Source organism: Macaca thibetana, chromosome 19 (assembly GCF_024542745.1).
Source record: "Macaca thibetana thibetana isolate TM-01 chromosome 19, ASM2454274v1, whole genome shotgun sequence".
NCBI classification, from domain to species: domain Eukaryota; kingdom Metazoa; phylum Chordata; class Mammalia; order Primates; family Cercopithecidae; genus Macaca; species Macaca thibetana.
In genome coordinates, this window is record NC_065596.1 from 31,917,852 (window position 1) to 31,937,857 (window position 20,006).

General features: G+C 48.1%; 1 protein-coding gene across 1 annotated transcript; it reads right to left on the reverse strand.

Moving 5' to 3' along the window:
* Nucleotides 1-274: 274 nt before the first annotated feature.
* Nucleotides 275-6,096, reverse strand: LOC126941734 (sialic acid-binding Ig-like lectin 13). Its single transcript, XM_050768384.1, has 7 exons — nucleotides 5,731-6,096; nucleotides 5,266-5,544; nucleotides 4,992-5,039; nucleotides 2,144-2,398; nucleotides 1,721-1,814; nucleotides 1,298-1,378; nucleotides 275-491 (listed from the first exon to the last, which is right to left on the reverse strand). The coding sequence occupies exons 1-6, from the start codon at nucleotides 6,059-6,061 to the stop codon at nucleotides 1,321-1,323; spliced, it is 1,065 nt and encodes a 354-aa protein (XP_050624341.1). The 5' UTR covers nucleotides 6,062-6,096; the 3' UTR covers nucleotides 275-491; nucleotides 1,298-1,320.
* Between the last annotated feature and the right edge of the window lie 13,910 nt (nucleotides 6,097-20,006).

Here is a 20,006-nt window from a genome sequence, read left to right on the forward strand (position 1 = left end):
GATGGTTCTGCATATGCTACCAAATACCTATTTAGTCTTTATCCAAAAGGCCTAAAGACAAAGGAATTTATCAACAATACAGTAGGACTCTTCTCACCTCTCTGAGATCCAAACTATTCATTATAAGCAACTAACTATTTAGTTGTATCTATCAACATCATCATACCAAACATTGATTTATTTCTGTTTTTGTTTGTTTGTTCATTTTTATTTGTTTATTTAACGTCTTCCTAATGCGTGTGAAGTAGCATCTCCTTTACAGTTTGGTTTTGCATTCGTGACATGAGTAACAATACTGAGCATCTTCTCACGGGCTGCTTGGCCATTTGCACACCACCTGGGAGCAAAGTCCAGCAGGGGACAGACCATGCAAGGCCTTCAGTCCAGGCTGTGGTGTTTCTACCTCATTCTCCAGCAGTGGAGAGGAAGCACCGCCCTTCAGATGGTAGAGGCACTGAACAAGGAGGCATCTGGAAGCAGAGTCTGGAGGCCTGTGTTGGGGAGAGATGGAGGCAAAAGGTGAGGAGGGTTCAGTGACCAGGGAAGAGGTGAGGCCCAAGGCATGACTGGAGTCAGGATGGAGAAAAGGGCTCCAAGATGAGCCCTGCTGAGGAGAAAGAGGAACAAGAGTTAATGATTTATGGGCCCTGGAGGAGGGAGGGAGCTCAAGGTGGAGACTCACATTCTGGTTCTGAGTTTAGAAGTGTCAAACCCTAATCAGGTAAAGGAGTCAGGCTGGTGGGAGCAGAGGAAAGCAAAGAGAGAAAGCAGGTAAGCTACAAGCCTGCCTTTTTCTTCGTGGTTCAGGATAGGTGGCCCTCCTGCGCAAGTAACTCACAACTTTTCTGTGCCCAGCTATCATCAGAACCTCAGCTGAGAGAACAATGTGAGTTAGCTCACTGCAACCTTGACATTATCAGTACTCCATGCATCCCTCTCCAGCACAAGTACCACAGGCCCCCTGCTGGGGCAAGCCTTTGTCTCTTTGCAGTCAGCTCCCCTCTTGCCGGCCTCCCCGTTGCAACATAGTTTCATACTTTCTCTAACAAATCTGCAGTTCTACACCTACAACTGTCCTGGTAAATTCTTTTTGCGGCCCATGCCACTGGCCTCAGATAGTCACTTACCTGTGACAAGAGGCGGGACCACTGTGTCATCAGTGGGATGGGGATCCCAGGAGGAGAAGAGCGTTTGGGGAGGGAGATGGGTGTACCATGCTGAGCAGAGCAATCATGGGGGCTATCAAGGGAGAGGTGCCCAGTGGGATGCTGGAGGGTGAGATGCCCTCAACACTCACCTGAGAGATTAACCTTTGACAACCTATGCAGCCTCCACACCTGTAGCTGCCTTTGCTGCCTTCCTCCCGTGGGACTTCACTCTGAGTGAAAAGACAAGGACCTGTGAGTATGGCCAAATCAGGGTGCAGGGGGCAGCAGACTCACTTCCCTGTGCTCTGCTAAGGCACTGGAGGGGACTGATGTGGAGAGAGCAGGTTCAGCCCCCAAGACCTCCACGATGAGAGAAGGAACCTCTCACCCGGGACACACAGCAAAGTTGGGTACAGAAAACATTGTCTTGGGTGAAATTCTCACCACAGCGGAGCCTCTGTTGGTCCAGGTTCTCTTGACTGGTTCAGGACCCTCCAGCAACGGGACTCAAATTCCGCATTGTGTCCCCTGCCCTCCCTGCACCTCCCTTTGCTCCCTGGGGCAGTGCTCACCTGAGGACGATGAGACAGAGGACGAGAAGCAGGATCTTTACAGCGGCCTCCCCGATGGCCACCAGAACCACCTCTGCCATGGGCCCTGATTTCCCTGCAAAAAGGTGCATGAGGTAGATTCATCTGCTAAACCACAATTCCTTATTGTTTCGCTCCTAATAATTGGACACAGGTTCTACCAGTTCTACCTGCATCCCTGCATGTCAGAAAACAGCCCGGGGCTAACCTCATCCCCTACCAAGACTGAGCAGCAACAAACAGAAGGCTCTGGCCCTCAAGACATTGCCGGCCTCACAGCTGAGGCTGAGGCTGAGCTGAGCACAGTCCTATTCTCTTGGTGAGCCCGGTGGACTACTTGTTCAGAGACCTGGGAGTAAAGATCATTGGGAGAGAGGATCTGGTGTGCAGCCCCTTGACACTCACTCTGCACAAACAGCCTCAGGGAGACCTGCTGGGAACCCAGGGGGTTCTGAGCTTGGCAGGTGAATTCTCCTTCATTCCTGAGGTGTATTTGAGGCAGCTCCAGCATCCCGGAGTTGGGCTGTGAGGGGCTCAGGATCAGGTTCTCCTGGGCCCAGCTCAGCCCAGCAGGAGGATTGCTATCAACAGCACAGAGCAGGTGTAGAGACTGTCCTTCCAGGACCTGAAGAGATGATCCATTTCTCAGGGTTGTGGATGCTGAAGAAAAAGAGACAGAGGGTCAGAGTGACAAAGAGGTTGAGGGAAAGAAGAAGGACACCTACGGAGACCAAACAGAGGAACAGATTCAGACTCACAAGCAAAGACTGATAGAAACAGACTCTGTGAGATGGATCCAGAAAGCGGGGTGAGCCTGGGCTTAGAGCCTGGTTCAGGCCCCAATTTCTGTATATAGCATGGTTTGGATTTATCTCTGCACGGATGCGCCCTTTTTGGCTGGATTTGTGCCCTAGAAATCACAGAGGGAGGGTCTCAGGCTTTACAGGGCAACCAAATAAGATGTCACTTTAGGCCCATATTCCATGTCCTCTTCAATGCTCTCGCTGACACCTCAGCTTCCAGATTCTCCCTGAACCTTCTTGTTCTTTATCTGAGTCCTCACCTGACACTGGTTTACTGACTTATCCCTGTGCCTCTGAGAGGCTCTCACTCCCAGAAATTCAGAGTCTGGTTGGTAGCAGGACTTAGGAACAGGTGCTCATGAGGCCACAGGACATATGTTGGAGGTGACTCAGGCTCTAGTAGCCTTGGGGATGTCAATGTATATGAGACCATGTAAATTATGTGATCCAGGAAGGCTTCCTGGAGGAGGCATACCTACTTCACACAGGAAGTAGTAGGGTATGGAGGACAAGCAGGGGTCGCTAGATAATGAGGGCTGGAAGGACATTCCATTATGAAGGAACAGAAGGTGCAAAGATGACCAAAACCTGATCACATCCAGAAAATGCAAATAGACCTGCAGGGCTGGAGGGAGACAGGGTGTATATGCTGGGGTGGAGGGTGGAGTTCAGACACAAGACACAGGAGGAAAAGTGGAGGGCTCTATCCTGGCTTACTGCAACCTCCACCTCCTGGGTCCAAGCAGTTCTCCTGCCTCAGCCTCCCAAGTAGCTGGGATTACAGGCATGCGCCACCACACACAGCTAATTTTTGTATTTTTAGTAGATGGGGTTTCACCATGTTGGTCAGGCTGGTCTCGAGCTCCTGACTCAACAATCCATCCACTTTGACCTCCCAAACTGTTCTGGTTACAGGCGTGAGCCATTGCACCCGGCCGAGATTTGTTTTAATAAATTCGGCATGGGGGTAATTGGCACCAATAAAAGAAATCAAGAAGTGTGAATACAGGAATAAATAGGTTCCTGTACATTGGGAAAATCATGGACAGCTAAGAAAAAGCCACATGGGGCTGGCTCATGCCCCTAATTCCAGCCCTTTGGGAGGCTGAGGTGGGCGGATCACCTGAGGTCAGGAGTTAGAGGCCAGCCTGGCCAACCAACATGGTGAAACACCGTCTCTATTAAAAATACAAAAAAAAAAAAAAAATTTTGCCAGGTGTGGTGGCACGTGCCTGTAATTCCAGCTACTCGGGAGGCTGAGGCAGAGGCATTGCTTGAACCCGGGAGGTGGGGTTGCAGTGAGCCAAGATCCTGCCACTGCATTACGGCCTGGAGGACAAGAGAAAGAAAGACAAAGCCACAGGCCATATTGGGACACGTATTTGTAATGTGTATTACTAATATTCAGTACTTTCTCAAACTAAAGAGAGACTCAAGAATAAATAATAAAGGTAAAATCACTCTGGAAAGCTGAGAAAAAACTATCAACGGGAGTTCACAGAACAAAAGAATAAAACGGCGCCTTAATGTACAAAAAAATGCAGACTATTCACAGCAAGAGAAACATTCTAATGAATGTGCACACGGAGATGCAGATTTTCACCCAGTATCGGCAGAGGTCTAAGTATCTAACCCCACACTAGGTTGGTGAGGCTGGGGAAACTCACGCATTCACCCCTTCCTGTTGGCAAGGTGAGTTTGTCCTTTTTAGATGGAAAACAACATGGCCATATCTCTCAATATTCAAAAAACACAATGGCCCAGCTATTTTGCACTTAACGTTCACATACACACTTGTGAAAAGAGATACAGGATAAATCACTATAGCATTCCTGTGCTCAGCTAAGTTAGCGTCATGATCATGAATTCGGAGATTCCACAAAGTCAGAGTCCATCTGTGCAGTGGAATCACACACAGCCCTGGAGGAGGGGGCGGACTGTCTCGCTACGGACATCAAACCACCTCTGATCCTCCAGGTGCACAAACCAAGGCTCAGAGCAGCCTAGACAGACCCTGGTGAATTCTGGTGAGGGGGACGGGCTTCTAAGTACAGACTCTGCTGTGCATTTTGAATTTTTTCCCATGTGACAATATCCTCTATCCAGAAGTATTAGGTCAGAACTACCAGGGAAAATTAAAAGGTGAGGCTGAATGTGCATTCCGGGAGTGGATCATCAGGGGCCTTGGGATTGCGTCTGTTGCGTGACTGTCACTCTGCCCTTGCAGTGGGGCCAAGGTGTGTGTGTGTGTGCAGGATTCTGAAGGGAGTGGGGGAGGGGAGGGGACAGTTGCTCAGGTGGCCACTGGGCCTGAGGATGCAGAGAGGCCCTGGGTTCACCCACATGGGGGTCTCAGGTCACCAGGGTGAGTCCAGGATAAGGAGGGGCCTGGCCCTGCCCTGAGCTGGAGGCCCTGCTTCCCCAGCCCCAGGGAGGGAGCACCATCCTACCTGTGCCATCTCCTTGGAAGACAGTCAAGGTCAAGTTCTGAGGAGGGTCTGGGACAGAAAGACACAGCGACTCGCATCACTGTGAGGGCTGGGGACACCGGCTCTCTCACCCCAGAGGTTGCATAAAGAGGGAAGGCAGAGCCAGTGTCCTCCTGACCCCCCACTCCAAGCCCAAATTCTGGGACTCAGCACCTGTGTCCAGCCCTGACCCCCGTCTCCTGCTATCAGCGACCCCACCCCATCAGGGACCTGGATGTCCTGGCCCAGCTCTCACAGGATACGTTAAGTTGGACGGTCCTGGTCGTGGTTACACCGGCCCCGGGCAAGGTCACCTGACAGGTGAGTCTGCTGCCGTGGTCCTGGGGCTGTGGGATGAGGGTGGCCACCGAGGAGAGGGCTGTGGTGGGGCTCAGCGGGGATACAGAGGTCCCAATCCAGGAGAAGATTGGGGGTGTCCCCTGCTCACAGGCCCAGGGCACAGAGCAGGTCAGGTTCCTGGGGCGGCCGGACTTCAGGGCCCCTGGGATGAGGATGTGCGGCCTGTGGGTCAGGGCTGGTGAGGAGATGGGGATGCAGGATCAGGAAGGGGTTCTGAGGTGCAGCCCGGGGGAAGCGCAGGCTCTGGTTCAGGTCTTCCCCTGTGCCTGACTCACTTTGCCCTTTACCCTTTCCCAGCCCAGCCCTGCCTTGCAGCCCCCATGACCTCTCCCTGTGGCTGCTCCTGGATCCCGTGCCTTACCTGTCACATGCACAGACAACGGGGGACTTTTGTAATTATATTTCATCCATCCTTCCTCCATACGAAAGAAGTACAAACCACTGTCCCTCCTCCTGGCGTCTCTGATGCTCAGGGAGCAGTTTTTCTCCCTGGGATTACCCAGGAGGCGGAATCGACCCCGGGTCTCCTCCCGCACTTCTCGAGCAGGATCGTTTGTGGCCACTGGAGCATCCCGTAAAGGATTGTCTCCTTCCCGGAACCAGTAGCCATGATCACGGTCATTCCTGCTGAAGGGGTACCTCGGATGGAAGAAAGTGCAGGGCACGAGGACGCACAGACCCTCCTGCACCATCACCGACTCCGGCACCTCCAGATGGAATAAGCCCTCCAGAGCCAGGGCCCCTGTGGAGACACGAGGGTCAGGTTGGCTCATCCCCGGACAGCCCCTCTCCCTGGGGCCACTCACCTGCCCACAGCAGGGGCAGCAGCAGCAGCAGCATCTCTGAGGCGGAGGCTCCCTGCGCTCCCCCTGTGAGGACAGAAGGGGAACGGAGTGGAGGGGAAGGGCCGTGGGGCCGAACGGGAAGCTGAGGAGGAAGAGAGACTTCGGCCCTGCACAGAAGAGGAACCTCAGACCCACAAGTCAGAGCTCCTCTCCTCCACACTGATTGGACGGAAACCGCATGGCCCAGAGAACCCAGCGACCGCCCAGAGAGGAGAGGAGATGGAGCAGAAACTGATTCTTACCAGAGCCTGGATCAGGACCTCTGGGGACATCCGAGCCATGGGACACTCGTGAAGATCTAAAAAAAGAAATTGTTGGGCTAAAAGCTACCTGTGTGTTTAACTTGGGCAGGAATTGACAAACTGCTGTCCAAAATGGCATGGACTTTGACCATTCCTCCCAGCCATGTGCCAGAATTCCAGTAGCTCCACATCCTCATCAATGCTTGGTATTGCCATGCTTTATGTATATCTACACACTTAAATAAAAAATGTTTTTTGAGGCAGGGTCTCACTCTGTCGCCCAGGCTGGAGTGCTGTGGCACCGTCTCGGCTCATTGCAACCTCCACCTCCTTGGCTCAAGCAATCCTCCCACCTCAGCCTCCCGAGTAGTTGGGACCATAGGCTCACTGCCATGCCCGGCTAATTTTTGTATTTTTTGTAGAGATGAGGTCTCACCATGTTGCCCAGGCTGGTCTTGAACTCCTGACCTCAAGTGATTCTTCCTCTTTGGCCTCCCAAAGTGTTGGGATTATAGGCGTTAGCCACTGTGCCTAGCTTATGCTTTATATTGGAACAGTTCTAGTGACAGTGCAGTGGCATCTTATGTTTAAAAATTTTAAATTTATTTAAAGTTAGATATGATTGAATTCATTCTTTATCATATGCAATTTTATGTGGGTTGACAGATGTATATAGTTATATACACAACCGCTGTGAAGACACCGAAAAGTGGCATTACCCGAACATTCCCTCCCTCTGCTGACCCTAGGAAGTCAATCCTCCCTCTGCACTTAGTCCCTGAGAAAACACGGATCTATTCTCCATCCCTGTTTTTGGCCTTTCTACAGAATGTCATATAAATGGAATCATACAAAATGTCTCCTCTAAAATCTGGCTTTGGTGTAATGCCTTTGGGGCTCATCTATGGGGCTGAGTATAAATCCATCATTTTAGTGTAATTGTTGACTGGTTCTCCATTGTCATCATTTGCATATATTTACCATTTGAGGAGCACTGCCATTGTTTTCAGGTTCTGGTGACTCTAAAATAATGTTGCTATAAATACTCCATTCAAGTTTCTGTGTGTGAACGTAAGTTTTTAATTCCCTTGAGTAAATACCTAGGAGTCAAGTGGTTGGCCAAACTTACACTTGGTCACGTGTAAGTTTAAATTTATGTGAAATTGGGGCCGGGCGCGGTGGCTCAAGCCTGTAATCCCAGCACTTTGGGAGGCCGAGACGGGCGGATCACTAGGTCAGGAGATCGAGACCATCCTGGCGAACACGGTGAAACCCCGTCTCTACTAAAAAATACAAAAAACTAGCCGGGCGAGGCAGCGGGCGCCTGTAGTCCCAGCTACTCGGGAGGCTGAGGCAGGAAAATGGCGCAAACCCCGGGGGCGGAGCTTGCAGTGAGCTGAGATCTGGCCACTGCACTCCAGCCCGGGCGACAGAGCCAGACTCCGTCTCAAAAAAAAAAAAAAAATTATGTGAAATTGACAAACTATTCTCCAAAGTGTATATACCATTTTGTATTCCTACCAGCAGTAGACGAGCTCTGATCACTTCACATCCTTGCTAGCATTTGGTATTATCCACATATTTTAACATTTCTTTTTACCTTTGTTGTACTTTTCAGTCATTTTTCTTAGGTATGTAATTCTACCTCATTCTTCTTCTATTCTGTAATTACCTTAAGACAAATTATATTGAGGATATTTTCATGGGCTTGTTTGCCATCTGCTTTTCGTTTTTGGTGAGGTGGCTGATGAAATCTTCATTAGATTTTCTCTTCATTGCTGTAAAACATACAGAAGAAAAAAATTACCATTTTAACTATTTTTCAGTGTTTAGAGAAGTGGCACCAAGTACACTCACATTGTTATGAATCACCATGATCGATCTCCAGAAGTGTCTTCATCTTCCCAAACTGAAACTGCATCAAAGAGGTGAAAATGCCCTATTCCTTCCTGATCACAGCCCCTGGCAAGCATGGTTCTACTTTCTGTGTCTGTGAATTTGCCTACTCTACACACCTCATATAAGTAGAATCATACAGCGTTTGTCGTGCTGTGACTGACTTAGCACAATGCATTTAAGGTTCATCCATGCTGCATCATGTGCTAGCTTCTCCTTTTGTTGTTGTTGTTTTTTTTTTTTTTTTTTTTTTTTTTTTGAGACGGAGTCTCGCTCTGTCGCCCAGGCTGGAGTGCAGTGGCGCGATCTCGGCTCACTGCAAGCTCCGCCTCCCGGGTTCACGCCATTCTCCTGCCTCAGCCTCCCGAGTAGCTGGGACTACAGGCGCCCACAACCGCGCCCGGCTAATTTTTTGTATTTTTAGTAGAGACGGGGTTTCACCGTGGTCTCGATCTCCTGACCTTGTGATCCGCCCGCCTCGGCCTCCCAAAGTGCTGGGATTACAGGCGTGAGCCACCGCGCCCGGCCTGTTGTTGTTGTTTGAGACGGAGTTTCACTCTTATTACCCAGGTTGGAGTGCAATGGCGTGATCTCAGCTCACTGCAACCTCCGCCTCCCAGGTTCAAGCAATTTTCCTGCCTCAGCCTCCTGAGTAGCTGGGATTACAGGCGCCTGCCACCAGGTCTGGCTAATTTTTTTTTTTTTTTTTTTTGAGGCAGAGTTTCTCTCTTTGTTGCCTAGGCTGGAGTCCAGTGGTGTCATCTCAGCTCACTGCAACCTCCACCTCCCAGGTTCAAGCAATCCTCCTGCCTCAGCCTCCAGAGTAGCTGGGATTACAGGCATGTGCCAGCACACTCGGCTAATTTTGTATTTTTAGTAGAGATAGGGTTTCACCATATTGGTCAGGCTGGTCTCGAACTCCTGACCTCAGGTGATCCACCCGCCTCAGCCTCCCAAAGTGCTGGGATTATAGGAGTGAGCCACCATGCCCGGCTTGTATTTTTCTTTTTTTGTTTTTTTTTAAGTAGAGATGAGGTTTCACCATGTTGGCTAGACTGGTCTCGAACTCCTGACCTCAGGTGATCTGCCTACCTTGGTCTCCCAAAGTGCTGGGATTACAGGCGTGAGCCACCACACTTGCCTCCTTGGTTTTTTTGTTTGTTTGTTCTTCCCCCCCCCCACTTTTTTTTTTTTTTTTTTGAGACAGGGTCTTGCTCTGTCACCCAGGCTGCAGTGCAGTGGCATAATCGGACTCACTGCAACCTCTGCCTCTCAGGTTCAAGCAATTCTCCTGCCTCAGTCTCCCGAGTACCTGGGATTACAGGCGCATGTCATGCCTGGCTAATTTTTGTATTTTTAGTGGAGACAGGGTTTCATCATGTTGGCCAGGCTGGTCTCAAACTCCTGACTTCAAGTGATATGCCTGCCTTGGCCTTCCAAAGTGCTGGGATTACAGGCGTGAGCTACCATGCCCCAGTCCAGCTTCTGCTTCTATTTTAAGGCTAAGTAATATTCAATTGTATGTATATAACACACATTTCTTATTCATTCACTTTTTAGGAATACTGGGGTTGCTTTTCTCTTTTAGCTATTGTGAATATGCTTCTGTGAACATAGATGCATAAAACTTTACTCAAGTTCCAGCTTTTGATCTTTCGGGCCATATACCCAGAAGTAGAATTGCTGGATCATAAGGTCATTCTATTTTTAATTTTTTTGAGGAACCCCACTACTACTCTCTAGAACAACTTTACAATTTCACTTTCCCATCAGCAATGCACAAGAGTTCCAACGCATAAGAGATCACATGGACAGCTCAGCAAGCTGAATAATGGTCACCCAAAGAAATCCAGTCTCAGCTCCTTGAGCTTCTAAATATTACCTTACAAATAAAGTGTCTTTGTAGATTTTTTTTTTTTTTTTGAGACAGTCTCACTCTGTTGCCCAGGCTGGAGTGCAGTGGTGCGATCTCAGCTCACTGCAACCTCTGCCTCCCGTGTTCAAGTGATTCTCCCGCCTCAGCCTCTTGAATAACTGGGATTACAGGCACCCACCACCACACCCAGCTAACTTTTGTATTTTTAGTAGAGACAGGGTTTCACCATGTTGGCCAGGCTGGTCTCACACTCCTGCCCTCGAGTGATCTGCCAGCCTCAGCCTCCCAAAGTGCTGGGATTACAGGCATGAGCCACCATGCTGGGCCACTGTACAGAGAACACTGTAGCCACATGGAATACATGTGGTTAGGGGATTGTCTTAGCCTGTCTGGGCTGCTATAGCAAAATACTATAAATTAAGCCTCCTATAAATAACGGAAATTTATTTCTTACAATTCTGGAGGTTAAAAGTCCAAGGTTAGAAGATGAAGTTTTCAGATGATTTGTTTTCTTGTGAGGCTCTGTGTCCTGGCTTGTAGATGCCGCCTTCTCACTGTACCCTCACATGGTTAAGAGACAGCAAGTTCTGTGGAGTCTCTCCTTATAAGGACACTGTATTAGTCTGTTTTCACACTGCTGATAAAGACATACCAGAGACCAAAGACATACTAATTTACCAAAGAAAGAGGTTTAATGGATTTACAGTTCCACGTGGCTGGGGAAGCCTCACAATCATGGTGGAAGGTGAAAGGCATGTTTCATACGGCAGCAGACAAGAGACAAGCTTGTGCAGGGAAACTCCCCTTTTTAAAACCATCGGATCTTGTGAGAATTATTCACTATCGCAAGAACAGCACAGGAAAGACCTGCCCCCATGATTTAATTACCACCCACTGGATCCCTCCCACAACATGTGGGAATTCATGATGAGATTTGGGTGAGGACACAGCCAAACCATATCAGACACTAATCTCATAGTGGGTCCCCACCCTCATGACCCCATGTAACCTAATTACCTCCCAAAAGCCCCATCTCCAAATACATCACATTCGAGGTTAGGACTTCAACATATGAATTTTGGGGGAACATAAACATTCAGTTTGTAACAGGCATTTTACTGAAACCCTGTCATCTCCCACACCATGAGTTTAGATCAACAAATAATCATGCAGAAAAAAATATATATACAGAAATTTCTTAGAGCAAAGCTTCTGCTCATTTTTTCAATAATCTCATTTTTTTTAAATTAAAAGGAACAGAAATGAAAACCAATAACTTAATCTGGAAAAGAAGGGTTTTATTAAAAAAACATGTTTGCGGCCGGGTGTGATGGCTCACGCCTGTAATCCCAGCACTTTGGGAGGCTGAGGCAGGCAGATCACGAGGTCAGGAGACTAAGACCATCCTGGCTAACACAGTGAAACCCCGTCTCTACTAAAAATAAAAAAAAAAAAAAAAAAAAAATTAGCCAATGTGGTGGCAGGCACCTGTAGTCCCAGCTACTCGGGAGGCTGAGGCAGGAGAATGGCGTGAACCTGGAAGGCAGAGCTTGCAGTCAGCCGAGATCGTGCCACTGCACTCCAGCCTGGGCGACAGAGCGAGATTCCATCTCAAAACAAAAACAGAAAACATGTTTGCTTAATTTTTGGCCCAGGAAGTGGGGAATCTGGGAACATCCCGTAACTCAAGGTCAAGATTAGCACATTACTGATGTCCAATGTAACCCTTTGGGTGCTGCTTTTTGCTCTCTGTGTGGTGGGCTGCAGATACCTGAGCCATCTTCATTCTCTGGCTAGCAATGTTCATGCAATGTGAGGTCTCCCCAGCTCATGGCTCATGTCGTTCCTGCAGCTGACAGGGAGAGCACCACCTCCATCCTGTAAGCTCCAACAGCATCTTCCTGACAGCCACGAGGAGCCACATCCAGCTCTTTCCTCCACGTTTTTATGAGCGAATAGGTTGACTGGAGTTTGAACTTCTGGGTTCAAACCCTCAGAAGTTCAAGGTTCAAACCCCCATTGACCTATTCCCACACTTGATATCCATGATAAGAATGATTCTGAGGATGCATTGGGCATATTGACAAAGAAAGGTATGATTTTTTCTAAGAATTTCCATCTCTGACTTTTGTCCAACAATTAGATTCTATTCCTTGTTTCTAAATGAAAATATGAAGAAACACATCCTTTGGGAACTAAAATAAATAACACTTTGAAGTTGAAAAGAGAAAATATATGAGGCTGCACATGGAATTAGTGGAAAACTATGCTCTCATTTGAGGTTATTCTGATTTCTCCAAGGAAGATTTAAGCTCAAAAGGTAAGGTGGCCAGGGAATCACGCCATGGTGAGACACATAGGGATGTGCGGGCATAGAGTGCAAGCTAATCAAGCTTGATATGTACAAGGAATTTCTCTTAGTAATCAATGAGAATGTCAAGTGTATAGAAAATAACTTTTGATGAACAAGGAAGAGTACATGAATTTACAAACAAGAAATCTTTCCTCACTGGGCAAAAAGCTCATTCAATCTCTTTTTTTCAAGACAGTCTCTCTCTCCGTCACCCAGGCAGGAGTGCAGTGGCATGATCTTGACTCACTGCAGCCTCAACCTCCTTGGTTCAAGAGATTCTTGTACCTGAGCCTCCCAACTAGCTGGGATTACAGTCATGTGTCACCACGTCCCACTAGTTTTTTGAATTTTTGGTAGAGATGGAGTATTGCTATGTTGGCCAGGCTGGTCTCGAACTCCTGGCCTCAAGTAATCCTCCCATCTTGGCCTCCCAAAGTGCTGGAATTACAGGTGTGAGCCATCGCACCCAGCTTCATTCAATTCCTTTAGGAGGATGAGCAGCATTAAGCGGATGAGAATGTGCCTTCTATGGAGAAAGGTTTGCATGTAGAGATGCCACCATAATTTATCAGGACAGGTTTTCTCTCTTTCCTATTTTTTAGAGATGGTGTTTCGCCATGTTGCCCAGGCTGGTCTCCAACTCCTGGGCTCAAATGATCCATCCACCTTGACCTCCCAAAGTGCTGGGATTACGGATGTGAGCCACTGTGCATGGCTTTCTTTTTTCTTTTATTTTTCTTTTCTCTCTTTTTTTTTTTTTGAGATGGAGTCTCACTCTGTCACCAGGCTGGAGTGCAGTGGCATGATCTCAGCTCACTTCAACCTCTGCCTCCTTGGTTCAAGCGATTCTCCTGCGTCAGCCTCCTGAGTCGCTGGAACTACAGGCATACACCACCATGCCCAGCTAATTTTTGTATTTTTAGTAGAGACAGGGTTTCACCATGTTGGCCAGGATGGTCTTGATCTCTTGACCTCGTGATCCGCCTGCCTTGGCCTCCCAAAGTGCTGGGATTATAAGCATGAGCCACCGCGCACGGCCCCAGGACAGGTTTTCTAAGGCTCATGGCCCTTGGCCATTTGCTGCATGATCTCCATCTCCATAGGGCTTTGTAGCAGGTCTCACTGCCTCTCCCACAATTCATACATCAGGCAATGCCCAGGAATCACAACAGTAGAATTAATGTTCACGTTAAAAATCATAGTTGTTTCTATCCAAAGGTATAGCAGGCTTTTTTTTTTTTTTTTTTTTTTTTTTTTTTTTTTTTGGCTTTTAACGAAAAGAAGCATTGATTTCTGTTGTCTGGGAAATCTGAGGGGTAGACCTAGCTTTAACTGTGGCTGGATTTCAGGGTCCGATGACAGAACGGCTCATCTCTCTGTTTGCTTTTGGTTCATTGTTCTTGTTTGTTGTTGTTCCTGTGGTTGTTCGTTTATTCTGCCTGATTTTTGTTCTCGGGCTCATAAATGTAGGAGTTCTGATGTCCACTTTGCAGATGAGGACGCTGAGGCACACAGAGATCAAGTAATTTCCCTTCTGAGGCAGAGTATGTGGACTTCCCACAGCCTTGTGACGCCCCCTTATGTCTGTGTATCCAACTCAACATTCCTTGGTCAGGGCGCCCCGTGTTGCTCACCCAGAGAGTTACCGGGATCCCCGCACCAATCTCCTCCATCCTTTTTGACCCCTAAATGCTTCCTGACACCTGACTCCCACCCTGTCACTCAGAGACTAATCTATGTCAAGATTTACAATCTTGCCGGGAGCAGTGGCTCACGCCTGTAATCCCAGCACTTTGGGAGCCCAAGGCGGGTGGATCACCTGAGGTCAGGAGTTCGAGACCAGCCTGGCCAACGTAGGTAAATCCCCGTCTCTGCTAAAAATACAGAAATTAGCTGGGCATCGTGGCGGGCACCTGTAATCCCAGCTACTTGGGAGGCTGAGGCGACAGAATCCCTTGAACCGGAGAGTCAGAGGTTGCAGTGAGCCAAGATTGCGCCATTGCACTTCAGCCTGGGCAACGAGAGTGAAACTCCGTCCTAAAAAAGAAGAAAAAAACAACAACTAAACAAACAAACAAAAAACAAACCCCCAAAAATAAAGATTTATAATCTCACCAAACAGGAATGATAACTATAGGAAGTAGTTATTATCTGAGTTTATTCGTAATGTTATTTATAGTTAATGACACTTTTTTTTACCCACTTCCATTTTCTCTGGAAGCTGTTTGGGGCGTCCTGCCTCTCACCTTCTCTATCCACTTACCCCTACCAGGAGGTTGTAGACAAAGATTAGGGTTGATGCATTGTGCAACTCTATGGCTCCCCCTAGTGGTGTGATGCATTTGGGGTGGTGGTGTTTGCCCAGACAGGGCCCCAACGATGCGGGTAGGGAGCGGGTAGGGAGCGGGTAGGGAACCCCACCTTGTGTAAAACTCTTCAAAAATCCCAGGTTAACATTCCATTTGGTCTCCAGGCCTGATAAATGGGGAGGAATGGCTGTTTATTAGTGTCCATTCTGGTTGCACCAGGCAGGACTGTGACGTTCTGCTCTCTTGATAAGAAGGTACAAAGCTGGGCTCCAGAAATGGATTGAGAGCGCCTTGGGTCTGCTCCCCAGGCTGCCTCCTGCCCCCAGGTGAGCCCTGGATACTGCTATTCCCGACTGAAGAGACAGGGTTTTGCACAAGGTGCTCCGGAAGGCCAGATTTCTCTCTGGGTAAGGTTCATGTGTTTTCCACACAAGTCGACTGCTGGGATTCATCAGGGATCTACAAACGGGACTAGGCAAAAGCTGTTCATGCTGCTGTATATACAAAATAGTGAACCCTGATATAAACGATGGACTTCGGGTGCTAATAACGTATCAATGGAGGTTCATCAAATATGACAAATGTACCACTCTGGTGGGAGATGCTGATAATAGAGGAGGCTATGCATGTGTGGGGGCAGGTGGTACATGGAGAATCTCTGTACCTTCTGCTCAATCTGTGAACCTAAACTGCTCTAAAAATTAGGTCTATTCCATCATATGCTTCTGGGAAAAATTGTCTATATATATTTTTTTAAATGGAGAGAACTGGCTGGGCATAGTGGCTCAAGCCTACATCTCAGCACTTAAGGAGGCTGAAGTGGGAGGATTGCTTGAGTCCATGAGTTTGAGATCAGCCTGGGCAACATAGGCAGACTCTTGTCTCCACCAAAAAAAAAAAAAAAAAAAAAAAAATTGGCTAGGCATGGTAGTGCATGCCTGTGGTCCCAGCTACTCAGGAGGCTGAGGTCGGAGGACTGCCTGAGCCTAGAGGGTTGAGGCAGCAGTGAACCATGATCGTGCCACTGCACTCCAGCCTGGGCAACAGAGCAAGACCCTGTTTCAAAACAAATTGAAAAAAGCTTAATGCTCCCAAATAGGGTATTGGTTGAATAAGTTAACACACATCAAATTCAGTGGAATACTATGCAGCCATGAATAATTAACAGTAATGGTGCACAGCTGTGCTTCCCCAGTGAGAATCCAGGACCCAAGGGCAGGGGGTGAAAAGTGCTTCAGAGGACCTAAAGCAGAAGGTCCACTTTGTACATCTTCTGGGGCTTCCATTTATACCCAAATATTGAGTCAGGTCAATCAAATAACTTCAGTGACAATGAATGCATTATTTTCCTATTGAAACTAACAGAAACGTGTTTTTCCATAGGCCACAAATATTCATATGGACTTTCAGAGTACAACAGAAGACTTCAGAGACATTTTGTAAATATATCTAGATACAGAAGACTTTAGAGATATTTTGTAAATATATGCTAGACACCCATAGCTGTATATTCACCTTCCTCTGATTAAATCTGCCCTTAACGTTTCAGAATTCCTAATAAAGAAGGACATTTAAGAAAATGATCCCACTTTGGTAAACATTATGTATATGTGCATGAGTGTAGATAACACTTCAAAACTGAAAAGAGCGGATGGCAGATTGCAGGCATTGTTAGCAGGGCTCTCCCACCTTGGAAAGATGAAACAGTGTATAAAGATTTATGTTGTGAGCTTTTTACCAGAGAGCAACACAGGAACTTAACAGGAAAACTGTAAGAAACCACAGACCTTTCTAAAGAAGCAGTGGGCAACAGCCTCATGAGCCAGGCAGAAAACGGTGAGTCCCCGCGGTGTGGGAAGGGGAGAGACGGACTCAGGGATGTGCACTCCCACTGGGGTGCCACACGGTCCAGGCCACAGGACAGGGCAGCCCTCACCCTGCCCAGCACTGGAGCTGATTTAGGGAGCGCTGGGGAGTAGATAATGAGGAAAGAGAGAGACCCTCTCACATTGTTTTACATTGTTTTATACTCAGCACCTGTTTTAAGAAAAAAAGAAGGAAGTAAAACCAAAGACAGGCAGCCCGGTGCCAGGCCCGAAACTAGGCCTGGGCCTGCCTGGCCTAAACCCAGTAGTTACAAATCAACTCATAACTTAGAAACCGATGTGATTCATAGATTCCAGACATTGTATAGAAGAACATTGTAAAACTCCCCGCCCTGTTCTGTTTCACTCTGACCACTGGTGCATGCAGCCCCTGTCACGTACCCCCTGCTTGCTCAAATCGATCACGACCCTTTCATGTAAAATCTTTAGTGTTGTGAGCCCTTAAAAGGGACAGAAATTGTGCACTCGGAGAGCTCGGATTTTAAGGCAGTAGCTTGCCGATGCTCCCAGCTGAACAAAGCCCTTCCTTCTACAACTCGGTGTCTGAGGGGTTTTGTCTGCGGCTCATCCTGCTACAGTAAGAAGGAGCCACACTGGGATGTGCTTGGCATGCACTCCCAGGCTCCAGCAGGGACAGAGGGAAGCCATTCCCGATGCTGCCTCACAGGGGACCTTGCAGAAGCCAGTCAGCTGACTCAGGAGGCGGTCACGGGTTGAGAGAAGCTCCGGACCGAGATTTGCAATATCATCTTGAGTGGGGAAAGGAGCCTTGCCCAAAATCTGAGACTCATAGGTGCTCCTGAGGGAGAAGAAAAAGCAAAAAGTTGAGCAAATTCATGATTGGAAAGATACAGAGTCAACCTAAGTGCTCTTCAACCCGAAGGAAAGGCAACAAAAGAATACACATCGCTGATTCAGTCTCTCCCCTTCCCACACTGCGGCGAGTCACCGTTTTCTGCCTGGCTCCTGGGGTAGGCTGCTGCCCACTGCTTCTTTAGAAAGGTCTGTGGTTTCTTCCAGCGTTCCTGCTAAATTCCTGTGCTGCTCCCTGGTGCAGCTGCAGCGGAAGTAGATCAGACAGGCGGGTCACAGCCTCCCTTAAAGGGAAACAAACTTGCTAAATAGACGGAGAGAACAAACCGCCCGACATCGCACAAACCGCATTCTGGGCTCGTGGTCAAAACATCCTGCAGCAAGGAGGTAGAAGCGAAGAAGGGAAATTCCCCAAATTCGTGCAAGTGCGGAAACCCATGCTGAGTTAGTGTCCTCGGGCTGACCTAGGCTCGTTATAATAGTGAAAACACACCCCCGCGTGGAGACTTAAGGTGCCAATGAGACAGCGAGGTATGCACTAGCGTGTACAGCCACTGCGCATGCGGGCCTAAGAGACCACCCAGAACATGCTTAAGAGCAACACCGTCCCACCCCCGCATGAGTAATCACGGAAGATTCGCCTAAAGGGAGTTTCCCCAGCGTCAGTCAGTGCCGTCTCATGTTTGAGCAGTTGTCAGGGTGCACTTTCACTTTGCCATTAACTCTCTTGCTTACTTTTACCTTGGACTCACTCTCAAGTTCTTTTTTTGAGGCAAAGTCAAGAACCTGAACTCGCCCACCAGCCATAGCAGGGTAGACCGTGTGGGCCGCGATGCAGGCAACACTCATGCCGGGAACGGTCAGGATGGCACCAGCTTATTGGATTTTTTTGTTGGCATTTGTGTTTGTTTCTCTACTCACCACCCAAGTGATAAAATAGGATTCTTGGTGCGGAACTTAAATTATCCCAGAAAGCCAACAGTTGCCCGCCTTGGGGACTTGTCTTTAAATTGCCTGGTTTGTACGTTTCTGGCGGCACGCATGAAGAAACAATCTGTGATAAGTCTGAGGGTCTTCCTTTCAGCCTGCCTCCCACGCTAAGAAAAGTCGGTGTTTCCCTCCTGGCAATTGTTGTAAATTTCTCTTTATCTGGGAACTGTTTTGGTTTTGTTTTTAGTTGCTCTGTGCTCCCTCTGAATCAAAGCTTCTAGCGCTGCCGGTGAAAACCACAAAGGGTCCTGCTTGAGGCGCCATCCTGGCCAAGAGAGCAAACCTGCAGGAGGTTTGGAAATGGACTCGGTCTCTGCAGAAGCGTGTGCATTATTAGGGGATGAACCGTGTCACAGCCAGAGGCACGAAGCTCATATTGTCGGTGATCCAGGAGACGTGAGTTCCCAGAGCTCGTTTGGCACATTCATGTGCACACTATTGTCGGGGTTGGAATGTGTACTGAGCTTCAATGTGAGGCTTGTGATATGCATTTCCTGTTTATCAATAAAAAAATTATCGAAGTGGGTGAATCCTGTAAGATGATAAATGTGTGCTAATCCAGTGCACTTGACTCTTCAACCCCTTCTTTCAATATCATTTTCATATGAAATCAGGCTTCAATGTGAGGCTCGTAATATGCGTGTCCTGTTTATCAGTTAAAAAAAAAATTATCAAAGTGGTTGAACCCTGTGACTTGGCAAGCGTGTGAGAATCCAGTACACTGGACTCTTCAACCTCTTCTTTTAATGTCACTTTTATAGGAAATAAAAGTAACCAGTATGACAATTCTCAAAAAAATAAAATAAAAATTAGGCGAGGTCCTGAGCAGGAAAACCAAATGAAAAAGCAGAAACAGGGCATCTGGAAATCTGAGGCTTTGCTGTGCTTTTCCGTATTTTGCAATTTTCCCAACAGTGAGCTTTGATTTTTGTGTTTTTGTTTTCTGGCTTGTTTTATAACAAGGTCAAAATAATGTAAGCAAATATAAAAATAAATAAATAAATAATAAACTAAAGGCAACATAAAGTTACAAAGATAAGGTTGGGCTCCCAAGAGCTGCCCTTCCCAGAGCCCACCCCTGCTGGTCAGAGTCCACCCTGGGGAGGAAAGGCCACCCCGAGGGCTGGGAGATGAGACCGGCAGCCTCTGTGCCAGGAGACACAGGTCTGGGAGGGAGCAGAGGAGGCGGCTGTGTCTCTGGAGGGACCCCTCCTCCTGGAGGACCCCAGGCAGCTCATAGACCTTTCAGACCTAGACGGAGCCTGTGGAGGAGGCTCATGGGTAAGAGATGCTGGATGCTGGATGAGCTTCCCAGGGCTGAGGGAAGGGCAGCTGGGACCAAAGGAGGGGAGGAGGCTGGGACCATCCCCATCCAGAGGCTCAGTCAGAAACTCCCAGAGCAGGGGTGGAGGAGAGGGCACGGGTCA

What these genes read in the sequence shown, in the direction of transcription:
- LOC126941734 (XM_050768384.1), bottom strand. Translation starts at nt 6,061, where the DNA reads ATGGTGCAGGAGGGTCTGTGCGTCCTCGTGCCCTGCACTTTCTTCCAT. An exon ending in CGTCCAACTTAACGTATCCT is followed by an intron (nt 5,040 to 5,265) that starts GTGAGAGCTGGG and finishes TTTCTGTCCCAG; the next exon opens with ACCCTCCTCAGAACTTGACC. An exon ending in CTCTGTCTCATCGTCCTCAG is followed by an intron (nt 1,379 to 1,720) that starts GTGAGCACTGCC and finishes CTTTTCACTCAG; the next exon opens with AGTGAAGTCCCACGGGAGGA.